We start from the raw sequence: 20,809 nt of genomic DNA, 5'->3' as shown, positions 1-20,809 counted from the left end.
GTGCCGGTGATGTGCACAGCTAGAGACAAAACTCATCACTCTTGTAAAGTTTGGTTGAAATCCCATCAGTAGTTAGACCTGTGAAGGCCGGACAAGATTTTTGTATTTTTATGTCTGTCGGCCATTTTGTGCAGCGAAGCGGAACGTGCCGCTGATGTGCACAGTTAAGTATGGTACTGATCACTCTTGTAAAGTTGGTTGAATCCTACCAGTAGTTTAACCTGAGAAGTCCGGACAAAAATTTTCTATTTTAACTATGGCGGCCATTTTTGCATTGAAGCAGAACGTGCTGGTGATGCTTGTAAAGTTTAGTTGAAATCCCACCAGTAGTTTGATCTGTCAAGGGTGAACAAGCTTAACGAGGACGGATGGACAACCGGACAGACAGACGGGCGTACTTACGAAATGGTACTTATGTGACTTTTCCTTTGATCATTTAAGCCATTTTTAGTCACACAATGCTTAAAAAGACACACAAGTAAAAAGGGAATGAATAGGATTAAAGAGAATTTACTGTATCTATTGTTCTCCAAGTCACACAAGTACATCTGGGTTTGTACGGACGGACAGACATAATAACTTATATGTTATTTTTAGAATAATAATTTTTTTCTACAGGAAGTGTTCTTTTGCGGACTATTATACTTGAATCAGCACAATGAAACTAAAGGAATGTCAAATGTTGATGCAATTTATGTTTAATGTGAAAATATTTATAAGTTGTCATTTATGTTTCATATAAAAAATGAACACAAATCTTGAAATAATTAAGAGTTCTAGAAAACATTATTTCGATAAAGTTACCTTCAGTGGCATTCTTGGACTGTCTTCAGCCAATCCTACTTGATCAAGGACAACAACAGAGACAAATGTATCCAAATCTTTGTCTCTCTGGAACTGTGCACATTGTCTAAATGTTGCAACTATACCATCTGGTGTGGCCAGGGCACTACACTGGAATGACACCATCTGGGCCTGAAAAAATCATAATATAATAATGAGACCGTCGTACAGTCTCATTAGGCCCTATTAATTAATACTGTAGGTACTTTTTTTCAATAAAACAATGAGTCCTTACTAAAAATTTGTTTCAATCACATTTAAGTACAGTAGCTCTTATCTTAATTCAAATACTCAAAACCATTGAAATAATTGAGACTTAGGGTAGTATTGCAGCAATTTTGTCATTCAAATATTGCTGAAAGTGTAAAAATAGGAACTAATGATCTCAAGAGAATAGTTATATAAGGCTATTGTCATAGCAATGCATTTCTTAAAAAGAAAATTATTAAAAACTTGACATATGAGTGGAAGAAAATCTACATACAAATTACCTGTTTCAGTTCTCTAAACAGCTTTTCTGTTGCAGCATTTCCCTGCATAGCATCAGAAACAATGGTTTTGGCAAGAGATTTGGAACTTCCAGGTTTACCAACAAGGAACAGTGGGATACGTAGTTCTATACATACAACCATCATGAAAACATTCTCTCTCAGTGCCATGTTACAAGCTATATTCTTCTCCAGATGAACGTGATCTAAGAAAACTTCTTGACACCTTTTTAAAAAACAATAAGTTACTAAAAGTTATCTAAGGGAACATATTTGGATTCACATACAATTTAATTAAGAAGCCATACCTGTGAAGCCCATCAGCATTTCAAATATAATTGCATAAGCTGTTTACTAATACAAATCTATCAGATATTGTACAGATAAGCTTGTTTACCAGTATAAATATATTAGATATTTTATAGATCAATGATACAAATATATCAGATATTGTACAGATCAATGTTACAAATATCAGATATTGTACAGATCAATGTTACAAATACCAGATATTATACAGATCAATGATACAAATATATCAGATATTGTATTGTTGTCAAAATAGCCACTTTATTTATGAAAAGAAACACAAATGTCCGCCATTTTGTATTATGTATTGTTTTGACGTGACGTCACAATTGTGGCGTTCTATCCGGTTCGCGCGTTGTGTATTTATATGAAATGAAATTGGAAATAGAAAAAAGGAAGAAAAAAAATTGATTTAGCAAGAAGCTTCATATATTGTCAGAAAGCTGATTTTCAGCAAGCCTCCTTGTTGGTGAGCAGGTCCAGTGAAGGAACCGAATAAAGCAGCAAGTCTAGAAAACGGTCGGCTTTCTAGTGAAGAGTTGAGCCTTAGCAACAGTCCGCTTCCCAGTAAAGAAGCAAGTCTTAGAACGGTCCGCTTCCCAGAAAAGAAGCAAGTCTAAGGAGCGCAGCAAGTCTAAGAAGCGCAGCAAGTCCAAGAAGCGCAACAAGTCCAATAGTGCAGCAATTCTAATAGTGCAGCATGTCTAAGGAAAGCAGCAAGTCCAATAAGCGCAGCAAGTCTAAGGAGCGCAGCAAGTCCAATAAGTACAGCAAGTCAAAGAAGCGCAGTAAGTCTAAGGAGCGCAGCAAGGCCAAGAAGCGCAGCAAGTATAATAATGCAGCAAGTCTTAGGAGTGCAGCAAGTGTTAGAAGCGTAGCAAGTCTAAGAAGCGTAGCAAGTCTAAGAAGCGAAGCTAGTCCAATAGTGCAGCAAGTCCATTAGTGGAGCAAGTCCAATAGTGCAGCAAGTCCAATACTGCAGTAAGTCTTAGCAGTACAGCAAGTCCAGGAGTACAGCAATTCTTAACTTATAATCACAATACCGCTCAGAATATCGATAAAAATCTCATAAGTGAATTCCAAACTTGATTATTGTTTTGTATTGTATTGTATTGTATGTTGTATGTATACCTATGTTACAGGTTATATTGAAGAAACAGTTAATTATTATTTTCTTCCTCTTCACCAAAAAGCATATAGTTTACCTTTTACAAGACACTTTCAATGCTAAGTACAAACATTATTTCAGACATTTTTTCTCTGTATCCCCTTTCATTGTAAATGTTATATATTTAAAAAGTCATGCATATTCAACTATCCAACAAAGGATATATCGGATACTGGAGTTTAAACATATAGGAAGTGTCCAATATAGGGAATCAAAATGGATGGTCATGTAAAACAAAACTGAATTCATGCATTATTTAACTCTACTAATTAATTTAAACTTCAACTTACAAATAGATTATTAAATAAGAAGTTTAATAAGATATTAATCTAATTTTGTCAATCAACATACTTTTCTATCTCTTCCTGTATTTGATCGGCACCACCTGGAAGATGACAAGGTGCACGGAATTTTGGTGCAATGTGTGCACGATACTGCGGTCTAGTTTTCAGACAGGCATGATAGCAAACACCAAGTGCTAGCATAAGAGAACGGGTAATATCATTGACTCTGTCACCCTGTTAAAAATATTTTAATGTAGGCATTGAGAAAGCCACAATAAAACCTTAACAATACAAAAGCAACCAAAGAATGCGTTATAACATCCTAACATATTTGACGACATGTTATATAATCAGTAATAAATGTCTGTTATCTCATGTCATCTTAAACAGAACAACTAAACAGGATGTACAGAAAATGCAATGAATAGATGTGATGTATTTAAAATTCACCTAAACTTGAGTCATTTTAACTTGCATACATCTCCAAGTATTTGAATACTTTGATTTTTTTTAAAGTAGCCCTTTCTCCTAGCAATATATTTTCACTACCTTAAAAATGTAACATTAGTCCGTTTCTGTGGAAAAAAAATATTCTGGAAACAAAGTGATCCCTCGAAAGCAATAATCCCCACAAAATTACAAGATAATTGCAGACTTGGTTTGATTGAGTCTGTACATGAGTGATAATGGATGCGTGCAACTTCCTTCACGTCCCCTAGCACCAGCTTGAAAGGTACTCAATTCTCAACACTTAATACTGTTGGCATCAATGATCCCGAAGGACCAGAAAATATAACAACACTGAAGTGAAGTACGGGGCAACTTTTTACAGCTGCCACCCACACAGCACTTGACACCTGCTGTTGTGAAGTATAAAATTCTGGAAACAAAGTGATCTCTCGAAAGCATTAATCCCCACAAAATTACAAGAGAAATGCAGACTCGGTTTGATTGAGTATGTACATGAGGGATAATGGATGCGTGCAACATCCCTCACGCCCCATAGCACCGACTTGAGTCTGTGAGTCTCCATATCTTTTTTTATGGTATATATGGTAACCATAGTAACAGAATTGTCACTCTTACCCGTCCATCATCTCTAATCATTTGATCATTCTCCTTCTCATCATCATCATCTTCAGAAGTGAATTCGTCGTCACCATATAGTTTCTCGTCCATTAGGTCATATAGGGTTCTCTGCCCTTGACTCTGTTGGTAAAACCAGCTCATTACAGTCAATACTCTGTCAACATCTCGTAGTGACACAAAACTACACTCATCCTGCAATACAGTTGTAAGACAGTTGTAAATAACTCTAAAAAATAAATAATGGTTGCTGTGCATGAACTTAAAATCAATAATAAGACGATATGTGTCTTTTTAGTGAAAATGGCTATATTTTCATGATTTCCTTAAATTTTCACAAGTCGGAAACTACTCACTAACAATGACCCGACTAAAGAAAGTGAAGACATATAAAACATGTTATGTTTTTTGAAGCAATAGTCATACTTCAATTAAAATAGAAATATTTATCACAAATTATTCTCATTCATTTACCTTCTGTTCCCTCATGTAGTCTTGTGAGGAAGTTAAGATTGCACTGACAACTTCTATCAGACCCCCAATGCTAGGCAGTTTGTCTTCACGTATCTATAATAAAGATATATTCATCAATAATATCTTCCTTCATTTTCTAACTCAAATACTATGGTTTCTTTCTTTTCCCCATAAACTGCTGGATGACTTAAAAGGAACTGTTCAACTTAAATTTCTGGAACTGTCCATTATCAAGTACACATATGAAGATTCTAAGATAAAAAATCTAAGTTGGTCAGACAATCGTAAAGAACCTGGTCAGACTGTACTAAGGTACAAGCTGGCCTTGCTCTATACAGGTTACTTTCAAATCTTAAACAACTTTAATCTTATCAAATATTCTTTGAGAAACCAATCAAATAACTTTATAATGTTGCTACATTTAACTAAAAGATTGTGATGTGCTAATAAGTGATTGAAATTATCAGAAAACCAGCCATCGTAAAATATGTCAAGGCACTTGATAAAGATAGACAGTGAATATTCGGATAAAACTTCTTCAAGATAGGTGGTTTTAACGCCAAGACAATTTGCAGACCGCTGTCATTCACCTATCTAGTAACAAGTTGGTGGGTTAAAATTTCTATAAAAATGATAAATTAAAGTAATTGTTAAGTGATCAAACATCAACTTACATATCTTCTAACCATTTGTCTTATATAAAGGTCTTCCACTTGAGTGTTCAGCTGACCAAAGTCCCATACCAGGGGCAGTAAACTTTGTGGTAGAGGCTGGACCCTGTATACAAGACATCTCATTGGTATACGACCTAATCTGTTTGTCGTTTCATCAGCATCAACATGGAAACCAAGTCCTGCTTGCTCTAACTTTTTGATTACCTTTTCCGAGTGCCTTACATCAAAATGAAACGTGTATTTTAGACGGACCAGCCATATTTACTTTCATAAAACACTGTCATAAATAAAACGATGTTATAAAAATTACGTGTAAATTATCTTTATTTCTAATTTAAAAAGCCATGTCATAAAATCGCATTCTATTGAAAAACTATACACTAAAATAAACATCACTGTCATTAATTGAAGATGATGTAGACATTTTCAAAGCTTTTCAAATGTGTGATTTTCATATTAATGCTTATCCTGTCAAATTTGTGTAATAAGCTTGGTCTGTTTTGAAATAGGCATTAGGTCTGTTTTGAAATAGGCATTACTAATTATCAAAGAAAGAAATAAGTATAGAAACTCCGCTTATAACGAACTCATTGGGAAATTCGAAATATGTTCCTTATATCCGGAGTTCTTTGTAAGCATATAGCGAATTATTTGCTTGTATAGCGAACAGATTTACACATAACGAACTGATTGTTAACCATTGTCCTCCATTTGAAGAGCATTTGTTTGAGAACAATTAGCCATTTATTTCTTTTTTAGACACAATACCCGAGAGTATATTTTTTGAATTTGAAAATCCTTTGCTATTTCAGTTTTAGTTTTACCCTCTCTTTCAATTTCTTATGAAATATCATATTTTGTTTCTAAACCCAGTGCTTTTCGTGTTCTTTTTTAGATTAAGAATAAGCAAGATTTTCTATTTTTCATTCGTTTTATATGAAATATATAGATTTCTTATTATTTTGATTAAGCGTACTTTGAAGTTTTCAATGCATTAGCAAAGAGAAGCATTAGCAGATATTTTTGAATTCGTTATAAAAGTGTACTTTTCTGTAGTGTTAACTAAATTGGGACAAAGAAATGAGTTCCTTATAAGCGATAATTCCTTATAACCGTGTTCGCTATATCCGAATGTTTTTATTTCAAATAAAGAAGGACAAAATTCGGACCAACAAAATGTGTTATTTATAACCTGAAGTTCGCTATAATCGTGTTCGCTATAAGTGAAGTTTACTGTATAATGTTACTTTTTATCAAATATCAAACAGAAAACTTACTAAGTTCAATAATATATAAAATGTTCTTTGATTAATAAAGATAGACTGAACATGCATTACAGTTTTGCTTTAATTCAATCTGCATGCTGAATAATTTACATGTGGTAACAATCATAGCCAAACATACTTTCTGTATGGATTACAAGCAGCAATTATTTTCAGGTTTTCACATAATTTCAGTTTCTTTCCTTCCATACTTTTGTCACATATGATTTCTTTAATAAGTCCTATAGCTTCTGTTGTGTTAGCTTCATCAAAGAACAAAACAGTGTACACGTGGTCTCCATATTCATATTTGTTTGCCTCTGCAACTTTATCAGCTTGTTTTACTCTCCTAATTATGTCTTTGTTAGTTGTCCCCAAATGAACCTTATAAAAAATTCATATTATTTGTATCATCCATTTTCTTTATCGTTTTTTTGACATTTATTTCAATAAATCTAATATTCCAAGTGGAAAAGCAATAAGTGCCATAAAATTTATACGATCATGATAACAGAACTCTAATCACATTTCTTACGTATTGTACTAAATTACATATTGTAATAGAAAATCATACCACAACATTTAAACAAACTGTAACAAGTTGAATTATCTCTTCCATTTTACAGGGATGTTTAGGAAATAACATTGGATTATTTTTATTATTTCAATCACAACAAAAATACACTTTGCTACAGAAATTATTTTTTTAATCAAACAGGTACTGTTAAGGTCAAATGGCATATTTCTGAACATCATTTATGCGATATTTAAGGGTTTAGTAGGCATTTAAATAGAACCCTCTTAATAATTATAAATAAATAAGACCTTGCCCTTTTTGATGACCATATAACAGGATTTCAACGTATAATAGTTAAAGTCTGTTTTATTGCTTTTTTTGGGGGGGGGGGGGGGGGTTGCATTATCTTAGGGTCCAAACGATTATCCCCTTCTCGACTATTTGCCCTTTCTAAACTTTGCCCCTTCCGGATATTTTCCTTAGTAAAATAGTAAATAAAATTCGAAATAAAGCAGGCGAAAAGTGTAAAAATCTAAATGTTAATTAGTCAGTGCTGTCCGTTGTTATTGTGAGGCTTTACTCCAAGTGAAACCCTCTAAATGGTCCACCGATAAACCTCATCAACAAAGCCAGAAACCTCCGTTTATTCAATCCACAAGAGAATTTTAAGTCCCCGGTTTTGACATATGTTTTGACATATGAATCAATGTCACTGAAATAGTGTTCTGGTACTGTTTTTTGAAATCATCGCCGACATCAAGAAATTCTGGTTTCTATCAAGTTATGTCAAGTTTTGACATCTAGGGACACTCCAAAGTCATTTTTGGACTGTTGCAGTCTTTCTAGAATCTTTGTGCAAATAGATTTCATATCACTCGCACATATTAAAGCATCCCTTTTAAAGTATGCATAGTCACGTCACCCAAGGGGCACAGTTTAAGTTTTGATGTTATGAATGGTATATTCCTCCTTTTGCGCACTAAGTCCCGCTTAAGCAAAGCAAAATTATTGGTCAGGGCCCTCACCGAATATATACTTTTTCGATTAAAGTTGAGTTACTTAAATTTGGCAACTTCTTTTGAAGCATCCTTTAAAAATCCTTATTATCAATATTACCATATTCCCAATATATATACTATCTAATGAGAAATCAGCAGCAAACACATTCGTTTCAAATTCATTACAATCTTTAATAATACCTTCATGAGAATCATGTTTGTCATGTCAACACCAGGTGGTTGTTGTAGAGAACACATAAACTTGACCAATCTTGATTTACCACATCCTGTCTCTCCCATAATGATAACTGGTATATCATACCTTAAAACACGCAGAAATATGAAACAAGAGATTCAATTGTAGTACTTGTTAAATTATTAGATAAGCATTATATTCACATAACTTAAAATAACAGTAGAAACGTGTACAAACCTAAATATTTAATTCCATCATACATGTACAAATGCATTTTTCAACAATGCATAACTAATTGTGTTTCAAGAATTTCTGGTATTCTTTGTTCCGAAATAGTTTAAAAATAATTATTTTATGAATTAGTATCAGACATTTTAATTAATTTGCAAAATAACTATCTCCGTATGAGTCAAATTTTAATATAAAGATGGTCATACAATCTTTTGCAATACAGTAGCAGAAAAAGTTAATTTATCGTTTTGCAAACATACCTAAATCTTATATATATTGCCATGATTTTCTTCACATTGTCAGTTGTCAACTCATAGGTATCATCAGGATCATGAGGCATATCTAAACCCATACACTTACATAGCTTCACGATTTTTTCGTGTCTAAAAGCATGTAAAATTATTTATTAAATTAAAGCGACACAACATTAATTTATTATAAGGTAACAGGACTTTATTCAACAAGAATTTTCAAGTAGACTCCCTTACGTTCATGTGCTTTTTAACAATAAGGCATATCTGATAAATCACATTTACCTTAAGGTTGGAAGACGGATTACAGAAGTCAATCATTTTCAACAAAAAATAAATCATTGAAAACAACGTAGTGCAGAAGACTAAAAAATGTAACCTTAAACACATACATGTTACCCTTGGCAAAATTTGAGCAATCAAGAACATATAACAGCAACATAACACACATTGAATCATACTGGTGTACATAAACAATACCACACACACCAACGACATTTACACAATTTAAGTTGTAGATAAAATATCGGCCTTTGTAGCTGAGTGGATAATATCTAGGTATGTCTATTATTCGCAACTTGTCTCGGTGGACTGATTTCTAATTTGGATGTTTTTATATGAAAAATCTTTTCAATATATAGAAGGGTAACTTTACATAGTTAATTTATCAACACAAATACCAGTACCGCATATCTTCGATTTTATTTTTTTTCTTCTCACTTGTGTTAAAAATCTGAAAAAAGTGATCCCCGGGAAGCATTACTCACAACAAAATTACATATAAATTGCAGACTCGGTTTGGTTGAGTCTGTACATAAAGGATTATGATTAAGTGCATCATCCCTCACACCCCTAGCACCGGCTTGAGTGTTACTCAAGAGCGACACTCTATAGTGATGGCATCAATGATCCCAAAAGACCAGAAAAATATGACAACATTGAAATGAAGTAAGGGGCAACTGTTTACAGTTGCCACACAACACTTGACACCTGCTGATGAGCAGTTTAAAAATATAGAAACACAGTAATCCCTCTGAAGCATTAATCACAACAAAATTACATGAAAAAGTCAGTTTGATAATACCCACCCTAAATGCTGAAATTCCTACTGAACAAAGTTGTAAATGAATCTTTAAAAGATATCGTAACTTAATTTACAGCTTCAATGTACCTCGGCAGGTTATCAAAGTTTTCTTGTATTGGTGCATGGTTTCTAACAAGGAAGTCATACAAATTTTGTGTCATAATTCCTCGTTCTAATACTCTCCCTGTTTGTTGATCTATCAAGTTTCCTGAACTTTTCTCAATATAAAAGCCAAGGAAGGGGAAACTTAATCTGTCAGAGTTGAAAAACAGGTATGGATGTGGACTGAAAAAGTATGAAATATGTTTGAAACATTGCCATGTATACAAAATATATGAATTTTCAAATTTAAAATATTTAAACAAACTAGATGTTTTTGCTTTTTATACAAGGGTTTGTGTTTATATATCATTCATTATATTGGAAGCTAAGAGCATCATTGCTAAATTTAATAAATTATAGCCTCAGCATGAACAATTTAAAATACAATTGGAAAATGATATTTATAGTGCAAAATACTACATATTTTCCAGGATGTAAGATATCAAGACTGTATAATGCATAGGCTTGTGTTAAGGGCAAGAACAATTCTGCACCTTCCATTATCTTTCATGAACATATTTAATTTAACAGTCTCTAAATTTGGTTTTTCAATACTTGCAAGAAATTCCAAATTTCAAGAACTTCTCAACACATACTGTACTTAATTATCAAATAAACTGTACCTGCTCTCCCATGTTCTTCTCATCTGATATGCCTGTAACACACTATCATTATTATTTTCCGACTCGCCACTATCGTTCACCTCCTTTTCATCATCATTATCACTATCATCAATATCACTTTCATTTTCACCAATATCAATTTCCAAATGGATGTTATATTGTCTACTTTCTAGTCTAACTCCTGATGACTCTTTCTTTATATCCAAAGACCTTGTTGAAAAATCCTGAAGTGCAACACCTATCATTCATTTACCAATTTAACTCTCCATTTGCGAACGATTTGGCAAATACATGATTTGTTATTTGTTGTAATACTTTTTGTCATTATTCCATAAAATATTAACAACATTTTACAAGCATAATACATTTGATGACTTAAATACCAAAGAAATATCATTTAAGAACAACGTTGTATACCCGTACGAAATTTTTTCACGGATTCTGGGCGGAATTGGCACGGAATTGGCATGGAATCAGTGATTTCTGGGCGGACCAGGGACAGAAATGCAATTTCCGTTTCATTCAGTCTCACAAGGAAAATATTTTGTTGACTTTTCTGGGCGGAAAACTAGAATTATTCCGGCTAGAATTTTATTTCGAGCAGAATTTTATAATTAAAAATTCCATCTAAGACGAAATTATCAACTTTGAAATTTTCTTGGGACGGAATGGTCTTCACTATGGGCAGAATTGTATACTTAAACATTTTTCTTGAACAGAATTTCACATAAAATATTATAAGATGTCCAAATCATAATTCTACTCTTGATTTTGCACTAACATATAAGTTGTTTTGACCTACTTTACTTCTTACTTTTGCTGAAGTATGATATTTAACCAAGAATTATTACAGGTGTATTTTTAGAATCAATAGGTTATTTTTTTTAGACATTTAGGCCTGCTTAAAATGATATATTGTTAGAAAATACTAATTTAGCAAGTTATTTTTGTACTGAAAAACAACTGTAATAATCTAGGTGTAGAACTTGAAAACATTCACCTCCAAAATTCGTAAGTTTAAAATATAAAGATTGTTCATACAGCTTGTATATACATAATAATTATACTGTATTATGTAACTTTAAATATGATTTTGGGACATCATCTGAAAGCAACATTGAAATAAGAATGCTGTTTAAATTTGAATATACTGCAGAATATAGGAAAGCCTACAGAACTCATTTTAAATTCTAAGAATTCATGTTTTTGTTTTAACAAAAATATATATATATATATAATAATGATAATAATAATAATAATAAAATAAATAAATAATAAACAAAAACAAAACACAAACAGTGCATGAAATAATCTCATGTATGATACCCTTTTAATCTATATAAAAATTGATCAAGCAATATGCCAAATAATTGCTTTTATTTATGTAAATAAATACTATATACACCGAGATTTTACACTACACAGATCAAAGCTCTGGTAAAACTCAACTGACCAGCATTTTCCCACCATCTGTGCATGACTAATTTATTACATACTGTTTTACATACAGATGGACCTGCCCTGAGTTATACAGTTGTAAATTTTTAATTCTAAGATTCTGGGTCATTGAAGATTGCAAATTACAGAGGATGTACTTGATATCTTAGCAATTTGAAGATATAGTTTTGTTTAAGCTCTCAAAGTGTTTAAGTATTTTTATGGTAAATAAGTGTGATAACATGGGACAAGGATATGTACAACATAATCAGGTAATTATAAACCTTTAGTTACATTAATGCAGAAACAGGTTTTATATCAAACTATCAATGATAGCAAATTAAAATTTGTAACAAGAGATCAATGTTGTTTTTGTAACTTCATACATTTGTTTTTCTGATAACTGTTTTAAATCTATACATGTATATCACTATATAATTTGTAAGATAAAAATATTCAATGATTCTATATAATGATTGTGTATAGTGAATAAATAGCATGTAAGTAGATATTTTTCAATTCCTGCAAATTAAACAAATTAAATCAAATTGATAAAATAGGACTTATAATGAACTAGATTTGTCCTGAATAATTTACTTTAAGCATTATGACCAAATTCATTCCAAGCACTGTTGTTTTCTCTGTCAACACTTTTTTGGCTGAACTTATATTTAGAAAATTATCATACCCTTGACATCTGTATAAGAAATCGGAGAACAAACTTGGAGAATCCAGGAAGATCTTCTGCAGCAGTTGCACTAACAAAGTTATTCTCAAAATCTACCAGCTGTTTGTTCAGAAACCAAACAAATTGATGAAGCTCCGACCAAGATGGATCTTCTTGTCCACAATGTCTGGAAAAGGTAATAGTTTATGATTAATTATGTTTACATCTATCATGACATAATCACATAAACATACATGTATAATGTCATTCTGTTATGAAGCATCAGTAAAACAATTATTGCAAACAGGAACATGTATTTGGAAAACACAAGATAACGGCAATTAAGAAACTATTAAATCAACAAAACCAAGGAAATCGATCCTTATAATAAGTTATAAGTTAATAACAGATGAATGGCTGATGTCATGACAACAGAAAACGACATTTTACTTTCATAACATTTTGTACTTGTCATCGAATTAAAAAGTGTCACTGTTTCTTGTATGATGTGAAAAAGTTGCAAAAAATAAGAAAAAAACATGAAAATTGTTGACATGTTAAATAACTTAAACAGTGATTGCGTAAGCTAACTATTGGAAATGCCCTTTTAATGAAAATAGTTGTCAAGGTTTGACAACCTATCGCTGTTAAGACTTTCATATTTTCCTATAAAAAGTGCCAAACGCTGCAATTTTGCTATAATTTAGTTGACAAATAACCAGTTAATTAAAAATACTTTAGGAAGATGACTGTGAAAATGGATGCAAGAGTTGTATCTAGCAACAATCATGGCCATTGTATTTGTATTAAATTGTGCATTAGTAGTGTGTTTTGGTATGATGCAATTTATATATCTAGCTAGTAACAAATAGCATGACTCCTGGATTTGTAAATGTATAATATACGTTATGAAGTATAAAGCAGCTGGTTCAAACAAAACTTTATACATACTAAGTTCCCGCAATATATGTATTTTCAGAGTTCATAAAGAGGATGATGGTTAATGGTAACAAATAAATGTACATCACTGGCCAAAATTTCTACTTTTGAAATGACAATATGGAGGACTTGTGTATAGTTTTAAGCCATTGGTACAAGTAGCCAGTTTCAAATATATTTTGAACAGATTTCAAATGAAAAATGTTCTTCGGAACCTTAAAAGAGTTTGAAGGCATGTTTGTGGATCTTCTTCTGGATTGTCTGGCTTGACATCATCAAGTTGTCTCCCTTGATCTAGTCTCAGTAAGTACTGGAATGTACGCTGGAATACTGGGCTTCTAAACTGTTTCTCATCAAATAACTGATCAGAGTCCTTGTAATCTAAATATTTCAGACAAATAAAAAGATACTGTTATCATTTGTATACTATAAGGACTACATTTTAAAGATATCAAAACATACATCTGTGAGAACCGCTTTGTTTCCTAAAATTAAGAAAAATAAAATGTTCAACTTTGATAATTCTCAATTATTACAGAGTATGTCTAAGCTCAATGCTATTTACCTGGTTCAATCAAAAATATTATGGTACATTTTAATTAGGTCCAAAGCCAGAATTCAACGAAATGTATGGTATGTTAAATGTTGCAATATTCAATAAATTTAATTTTTGGTCTATATCCAATATCTATTTTGTATAACTCTAATTTTATGTGCTATACCATAATATTTATTCTATCTAAAAATATATGTTCATCAAAAAATATTTGTGTGCGATAATTTTCTATATGTATAGTTTTATATTTGAAAATATATATTGTATATTTCAAAATATTTGTTGGAAACAGTACTGAAAAATACCTATCCGATAATTTGAATCATGGGATAGAACACTTAGCAAATCAAGCCCCGCCTATAAAGTAAGCACGGATTTCTGATAAAGCGTTATCATCCTGATAGACTGTAGTGGAAATGATCAGTGTCCCTGTGAATGACACTTGTAAATAGTGCATATGCTTCGTCCTCCTTATAAATATACGATATGTATCGTATATGTATGTCTAAAAATGGAAAAAGATTTTAAAGTTTTCAAGACATACAAGGGATGATCAAAAAAGAACCGGACTGTGACTGTCAATTGAAGAATTATCAAACTATCACTTATTGTTATATATCACAATTGATCGGAAAACTATACCATATCTAATTTGATAACGCATATAGCTTGTACGTAACAGCGAATTGAAAAAAAACATGGCAACGCTCATCCGGCGCAGTGCATAAATTTGTGCTAGCTGACAATAGGCGCTTAATGAAGCGTATATTTTACAAGATGACACAATTAGATTTCAAAATACGAAACGTCATGAGCCATATTTGACGTTGTCAGAAAAAAATGACTTCATTTAAACCAGATTTATCTTTGCAATTACAATATGTCACTTGTAAAAGAAAAACTTGCGTAAAAATTATGGTCACGAAATTCAATTAATAAGAAATTGTGTCAACAGTAAGTCGAGAAACTGTCTAAAACATAGAAAGGAATAATGAAAAAAGGGAAAAGGTTAAGGTAGCCACAGCATAATTTTTATTGAAATAACTGAATAAGAAAGGGTGATTGAGAAATTGAAAAAAGAAAAAAAGGGACAGGCAGAAAGAAGAAATTTACAAGGACGTTGGTGACATCAATCGCCGAGAGAGACATTCAAAAGTGTCAGGCGATTGACTGTGGACGATGTTCGACAGTAGCTACGGGACTGTGCAATCAACTCTAACTCACCGTGCATATCCAATAACGCAGGAATGTGCAAATAACATAAAAGTAACGCCGATTCTGTGCAACGCTAATGCCAAAACGAATAACACAGTAAGTAAACGAACCAAACTATTTTATTCTAAATCAAATTTAAAGAAATAAATTAGCGCATACGGCTGCTACGATATTATACTTTAACCAGCATTACAATGTTTTTCAGGAATATTTTTATTTGTTTAGATCATTCGCGAGAAAGACAACCTGATTACCGTTTTGAAGGAGACTGTTGTGTTTCGTCAAATGAATATGTACAAAACATTATTTTTTCATATTCTGTAAACCTTTGTCAAACTACAAGTGTCGTATAACAATAGAACGAAGCTGGTAATATAGGATTTAGCTACTTTTAATGAGATAACCACCGTTGCTTAAGTGCGTCATTCACGAATGCAGCGTTACCTCGTAAAAATGGTCTCAATTACGTTTTATCTGCTAAATTAAGTGTAATAAGACACGAGCAGATTGGAAAATATCTCAGGTATACCGAATATAAAAACATCATAAAGTAAAATGTATGTTATTGTATTCAAAGATATCATCAAAACTAAAAATAGCCATCAATATGCTGGTCAGGTCGTCATTTTCACATATGATCTTGAAAAATAAACATTTTCATGGAAATATTTTTGATGAGGTTTAAAGTATAATGTCTCAGCAACCGTATGCTCTAATTCATTTCTTTCAATTTTGGTGTACAATGAAAAATATTCGTCCATTTACTTATCGCAGTGCTCGTTTTAGCCACTAAATTGAAAAATTCTGCGTTACTTTTGCACGATTTTTGTATTATTTGCACATTCTTGCGTTACTGAATATACACAGTGTTACTAAGGAATTTAACATGATAAATATTAATGCAATTATTATCAAACTGGCCATAGCTTTTGCAGAAGCGGTTGGTTCATCGCAGTGGCGGTGGAGATTTTGTCGCAGAAGCGGTGGATAAATTATGGTTGTTTGCTGCTGTCGGTAAATTTATGACTAAATTTTACTTTATGTTTTAATGTTTTACCGGAAACACCTAGTGAGACTGGAGTCCACATATGTACGTTTCAAACTTATTACACTCACAGGGTGCAGTTCATTGCCATTTGCTAACTCTTATGTACAGTTTGACGTGGGGACGCCACTTTTGCCTATTTAAGGTTAAAACACGTACTATTGTGTGCAAAAATAGCCCCTTAATACACCAGTATAACATCATATGTATAATACTTGCACCAAAACAACCATAATTTTGAATTTTGAAAATTGTTATTGCCTTTTTATAGAAGAATTGACAAAAATTGATTACAACGCAGACGGCAGTTGATTCGATTACAACGCAGTACGGTGGTCCCGATACCATTAAATTCTATTGTGAGGGTTTAACTTGACATAACGCATTTTTCAATTTAGAACATACCTTTTCTTACGTTGACATCAGAGACATCTTTGAGTGTTTAAAACATTATAATTATATGTTATAAGGATCTTACACTGGCTGCCGGTACAGACCGGAATGTCTTGCTCGAGGTTAACTGTTTACTACGGTAACGAGGCACTGCCGAGTTGCCGCTTAACAGTTACCCCCCAGCAAACACATGACGTTGTTTCAACGTTGCTCAGACGTTAGAGTCCGACGTTGGATAGACGTTGGAATTTAGTTGTATATGAAAGTTTTTTAGACGTCAGAGTCCGACGTCAATCCAACGTCATAAAATGACATAAATCCAACCTCTATTCAACGTATATACAACTACTTTCCAACCTATTCCCAACGTGAATCCAACCAGTTTCCAACATGATTCCAACCAGTTACTTACGTAATACCAACTAGTTTCCAACGTAATTCCAACCAATTCCCAACATAAATCTGACCCGTTTTCATTAAATAATTCCCAAATAAAGAGAAAATACAAAACTTTCTATACTCGAAAAGTGATTTTATTATTTTAAGAAAGTGATCATAAAAACAATTAAACAAAATGTATAACACAGTTTCTGATTTATCTATTCATGTAAAACTTAATATACAGTAAATATATATTTCCAACACATTTGTATAACATCACAAAAATGACTCACTTTTAATCATTTATAGTGATAATAAAATAAAGTTTGATATTTATAAATTGTATATAAACTATTAAAATTAAAAAAAATAAGAGCTACATGTCTTTTCAAAATTGAAGTTCAACATTTATCAGACCTCTTTCAGTCAATACAATAATACACATTTTGTAATCCAAAATTATAACAAACAACAGTCAACAAATCATTTTCATTTAAAGGTCTACAGTATACATTAACTATTACAATATATGTCAATTAAAGTATTCATGTTTACAACATGCTTAAAAAGGTTTTCTTTTAAATTACTCATAGAAAATGGAAATCATGGAAAATAAAGCTTTCTTTTGCAGTTGATTTCATCGGTAACAAGTGAGGGAAAATATTCCTTTCTGTCAAAATTAAGTGTAACACACAAAACAATAAATAAATATTCACATTTAAAGAAAGTAAGTAATTTTTTATCTTTATTCTTTCAAAACTAACTTAAAAGTATTAAATTTGGAGATATACTCCTCCATGTGAATAATTTTGGTATACTAAACGTCCACCACTGGATCCTGATTATTTTCATCTACGAAGACACTGTGTCAAACTTGTTTTGAGGTTCAACTTGTTTTTTTTCCTTGAAACTGCAAAAAAGAAACAGAAATAAATAAGTGTACATAACAACTAAAATGGTCAATTAAATTATATTAAATAGAAATATTATTACCAATAGATTACCCTAGCATATCATAAATTAAAATCAGATGTCGATTGATGATGTAGAACACTCAAAAACTGTAACTTCAAATATATGTAATTTGCAAAACAGTTCATGTAAAGGTGCAAATTCAATCATAAGACATTTCACGTAATTATTTTACAGAAATTACAGTAAATAACAAAATCAAAATCCATATATTACCTATACCTATATTTGATGCACTTATCATTCTTTTATGTCCAAATGGTGTTTTCTGCCGACTGTTTTTTCATGCAGCTAATTGTCATCACACAAAAATTAAGTGTCAGTCTATAAAAAACAAAACCAAATGATTATTGACAAAAAGTCATAAATTTACTTTGCCGGTATATTTATGTATTGATAGATCCCTACTTTGACCTTTAACATGTAGATCTATTTGAATAACAATAGATTAAATCTCAAATATTGACAGGTGTTCCTTTGTTAACAAATACGTTGTGGTGAAATACCTATTGTTATCTAGTCTATTAATCTGATAAATCGAAATAGAAAGATTAAGGTCATGTAGGGATCTTGGCTTAAAATGACAACACAAATAAAACAAAAAGTTTGACAGAATTTCAAACAATTTATATATCAATTGAATCCCAAAGTACGAGTTAAATGAGGGCGAATCAGACTACATCATTAACTGGTTTAGAACTGAGATACTTGAATATCATGAAAATATAATTATATTCCTAATGTAACTAATAATTTTTCAGTTATTATACTATGCATGCAGTAAGTTTAATACTAATCTACCTTCAAAAATATCACTTACTTTTCACTATGCGAGTTGTCTTCTATGATGTGCATAATGTCCTTCCTTTGTCTTTGTTTGAATTTGAAAACAAATTGTTGTTGTAGCCTCGTTTTGAAATTCATCAAGTTTCCATTATTTTTTTCAATTTATTTAATTGAAATACTAATATTGTTCCTTTTTATGGTCTAGTATAACAACAATTTTTTTTAAAAAATGTAATGGATGTGAAAAAAAAATGAATAACAAAGTTCGAATGATTATCTTGACCTGAAATTAGAGCCACCTATCGGGTTTATAAATCAGAACAGAGGGAAGTAACTCAATCAAGACTACTTTGTTGGATTACACTGAAATCCGACGTCCTATCGACGTAATTTCAACACGTTGATACGATGTCGCAAATACAACGTTGTTTCAACGTTGTATTTAGGATTTTGACGTCATGACATAAATCCAACTTTGATCCAACGTTGAAACAACGTCAGGTGTTTGCTGGGGGCCAAGAGCAAGACATTCCCGGCTGTACCAACAGCCGGTGTTTGATTCTTTTTCTTGCATATTACATATCAATCATTTTCAGAACAGATGTCGCAAAAACTGATATTCTCATAACGCGCTTTTTCCTTATAGTAGCGTATGAAATTACCACTTCATTCATAATGGTAAAATGACATCTTCCTAAGAACGCAATTCATTCATAAATGGCGCGCGGCAATGACGTTATTTAAAGCGAGCGACTTGTCTTACATGGGGGTGTTAGACGGATTTTTCTAGCATCGGTGTAAACGGTAGATAACCCTGTAACAATCTGTATTATACTGCATATAGTTATATAGCTTTATATAACGGATGCTGTCAATTTATGAAGAAATCATTTGTTTTTCAATAAAAAAAAATGCTTGCTGTATTATAAATTTGTTATGAAGATTTTTACGGGTTATATGGTCAAATATAATCGATTGCAACAAAACTTTAGCTTATCAGTTCGGCAACAAACGGCCATATAACCTGTCAAAAAACGGTCACATAACCTGTCAAAAATCTTTATAACTTCTATTATTATACTGCATGATTATCCAATGGAAATCGACGTAACAAACAAGCAGTATTATAAAGACATATAGGCAAAATTAAAGATGTTCGGCATATATTCTTAAAACGTGGCATGATGATAGAATATGATAAACATTTCAACCCAAACAACTTAGGAGTCACCGATCTCATTTTCTGCACATGAATTTAATTTATGTTTAGTTATTTGGGATAATCTCAGGGGCAGATACCTTATACATACGTCTGAAAAAATCTTTTTTTTTCCTTTTGTAATGTTTTCCAGTATATTTTTCCATATTTTCAACCAAAAAAGTCCATGAAATATTTCTGTTACATTTTTCATGAGAGGTAATTTGAAGTCTTTAAAGATATACCATTTTTGAAATTACATACCATTTTCTTCGATGAATGCCACACTTTAAGCAAAAGAAGAAAAACTTAATATTCTGTTCTTTACTAGTTACAAATACAGAGAAGGTTAGCTAATAAAAATAAGAAAAAAGGATCTTATTTACTTTTCATGTGATAAACTTGAAAAAAAGATCGGTGAATGGTTTTCTCTAATGCAAAGTTTAGAAAAATTTTAAATCTGACTCCAAAGAGGTCCTAAAATGTTACAGTTATTTCTTTTAAGTTTTGACTGTAAACTCTAATTATTTTGGAAATGTGATAAACGTATATTTTCTATTACCAGGGCTGGGAATCAAAACTGCGTCGTATCCTACAAAATGTAAACAAATGCTGCCATCTTGGAACGAA

General features: G+C 31.9%; 1 protein-coding gene and 1 long non-coding RNA gene across 3 annotated transcripts in view; both read right to left on the bottom strand.

The window, feature by feature from the left end:
* Nucleotides 1-20,809, bottom strand: part of LOC132742087 (E3 ubiquitin-protein ligase rnf213-alpha-like) — a 55,687-nt gene that overhangs the window by 9,082 nt on the left and 25,796 nt on the right. For both annotated transcript variants that reach the window (XM_060730392.1, XM_060730382.1), the window contains exons 21-33: nt 13,849-14,014; nt 12,716-12,881; nt 10,591-10,814; nt 9,953-10,150; nt 8,791-8,913; nt 8,305-8,425; nt 6,731-6,972; nt 5,327-5,543; nt 4,653-4,745; nt 4,179-4,373; nt 3,160-3,326; nt 1,335-1,557; nt 805-975 (exon numbers count right to left, since the gene is read on the bottom strand). In XM_060730392.1, the coding sequence (XP_060586375.1) occupies nt 805-975; nt 1,335-1,557; nt 3,160-3,326; nt 4,179-4,373; nt 4,653-4,745; nt 5,327-5,543; nt 6,731-6,972; nt 8,305-8,425; nt 8,791-8,913; nt 9,953-10,150; nt 10,591-10,814; nt 12,716-12,881; nt 13,849-14,014 (2,306 nt within the window). The remainder of the gene's footprint in view (nt 1-804; nt 976-1,334; nt 1,558-3,159; nt 3,327-4,178; nt 4,374-4,652; nt 4,746-5,326; nt 5,544-6,730; nt 6,973-8,304; nt 8,426-8,790; nt 8,914-9,952; nt 10,151-10,590; nt 10,815-12,715; nt 12,882-13,848; nt 14,015-20,809) is intronic.
* On the bottom strand, nt 17,701-19,240 carry LOC132742080 (uncharacterized). The gene is made up of 3 exons (XR_009627390.1): nt 19,016-19,240; nt 18,418-18,519; nt 17,701-18,133 (listed from the first exon to the last, which is right to left on the bottom strand). It is a non-coding gene; the product is annotated as an uncharacterized LOC132742080 (long non-coding RNA).

This window comes from Ruditapes philippinarum, unplaced genomic scaffold, assembly GCF_026571515.1.
Source record: "Ruditapes philippinarum isolate M1 unplaced genomic scaffold, ASM2657151v2 ctg3264_1_1_1_1, whole genome shotgun sequence".
Lineage (NCBI taxonomy): Eukaryota > Metazoa > Mollusca > Bivalvia > Venerida > Veneridae > Ruditapes > Ruditapes philippinarum.
This window is presented reverse-complemented; position numbering and strand designations above follow the sequence as displayed.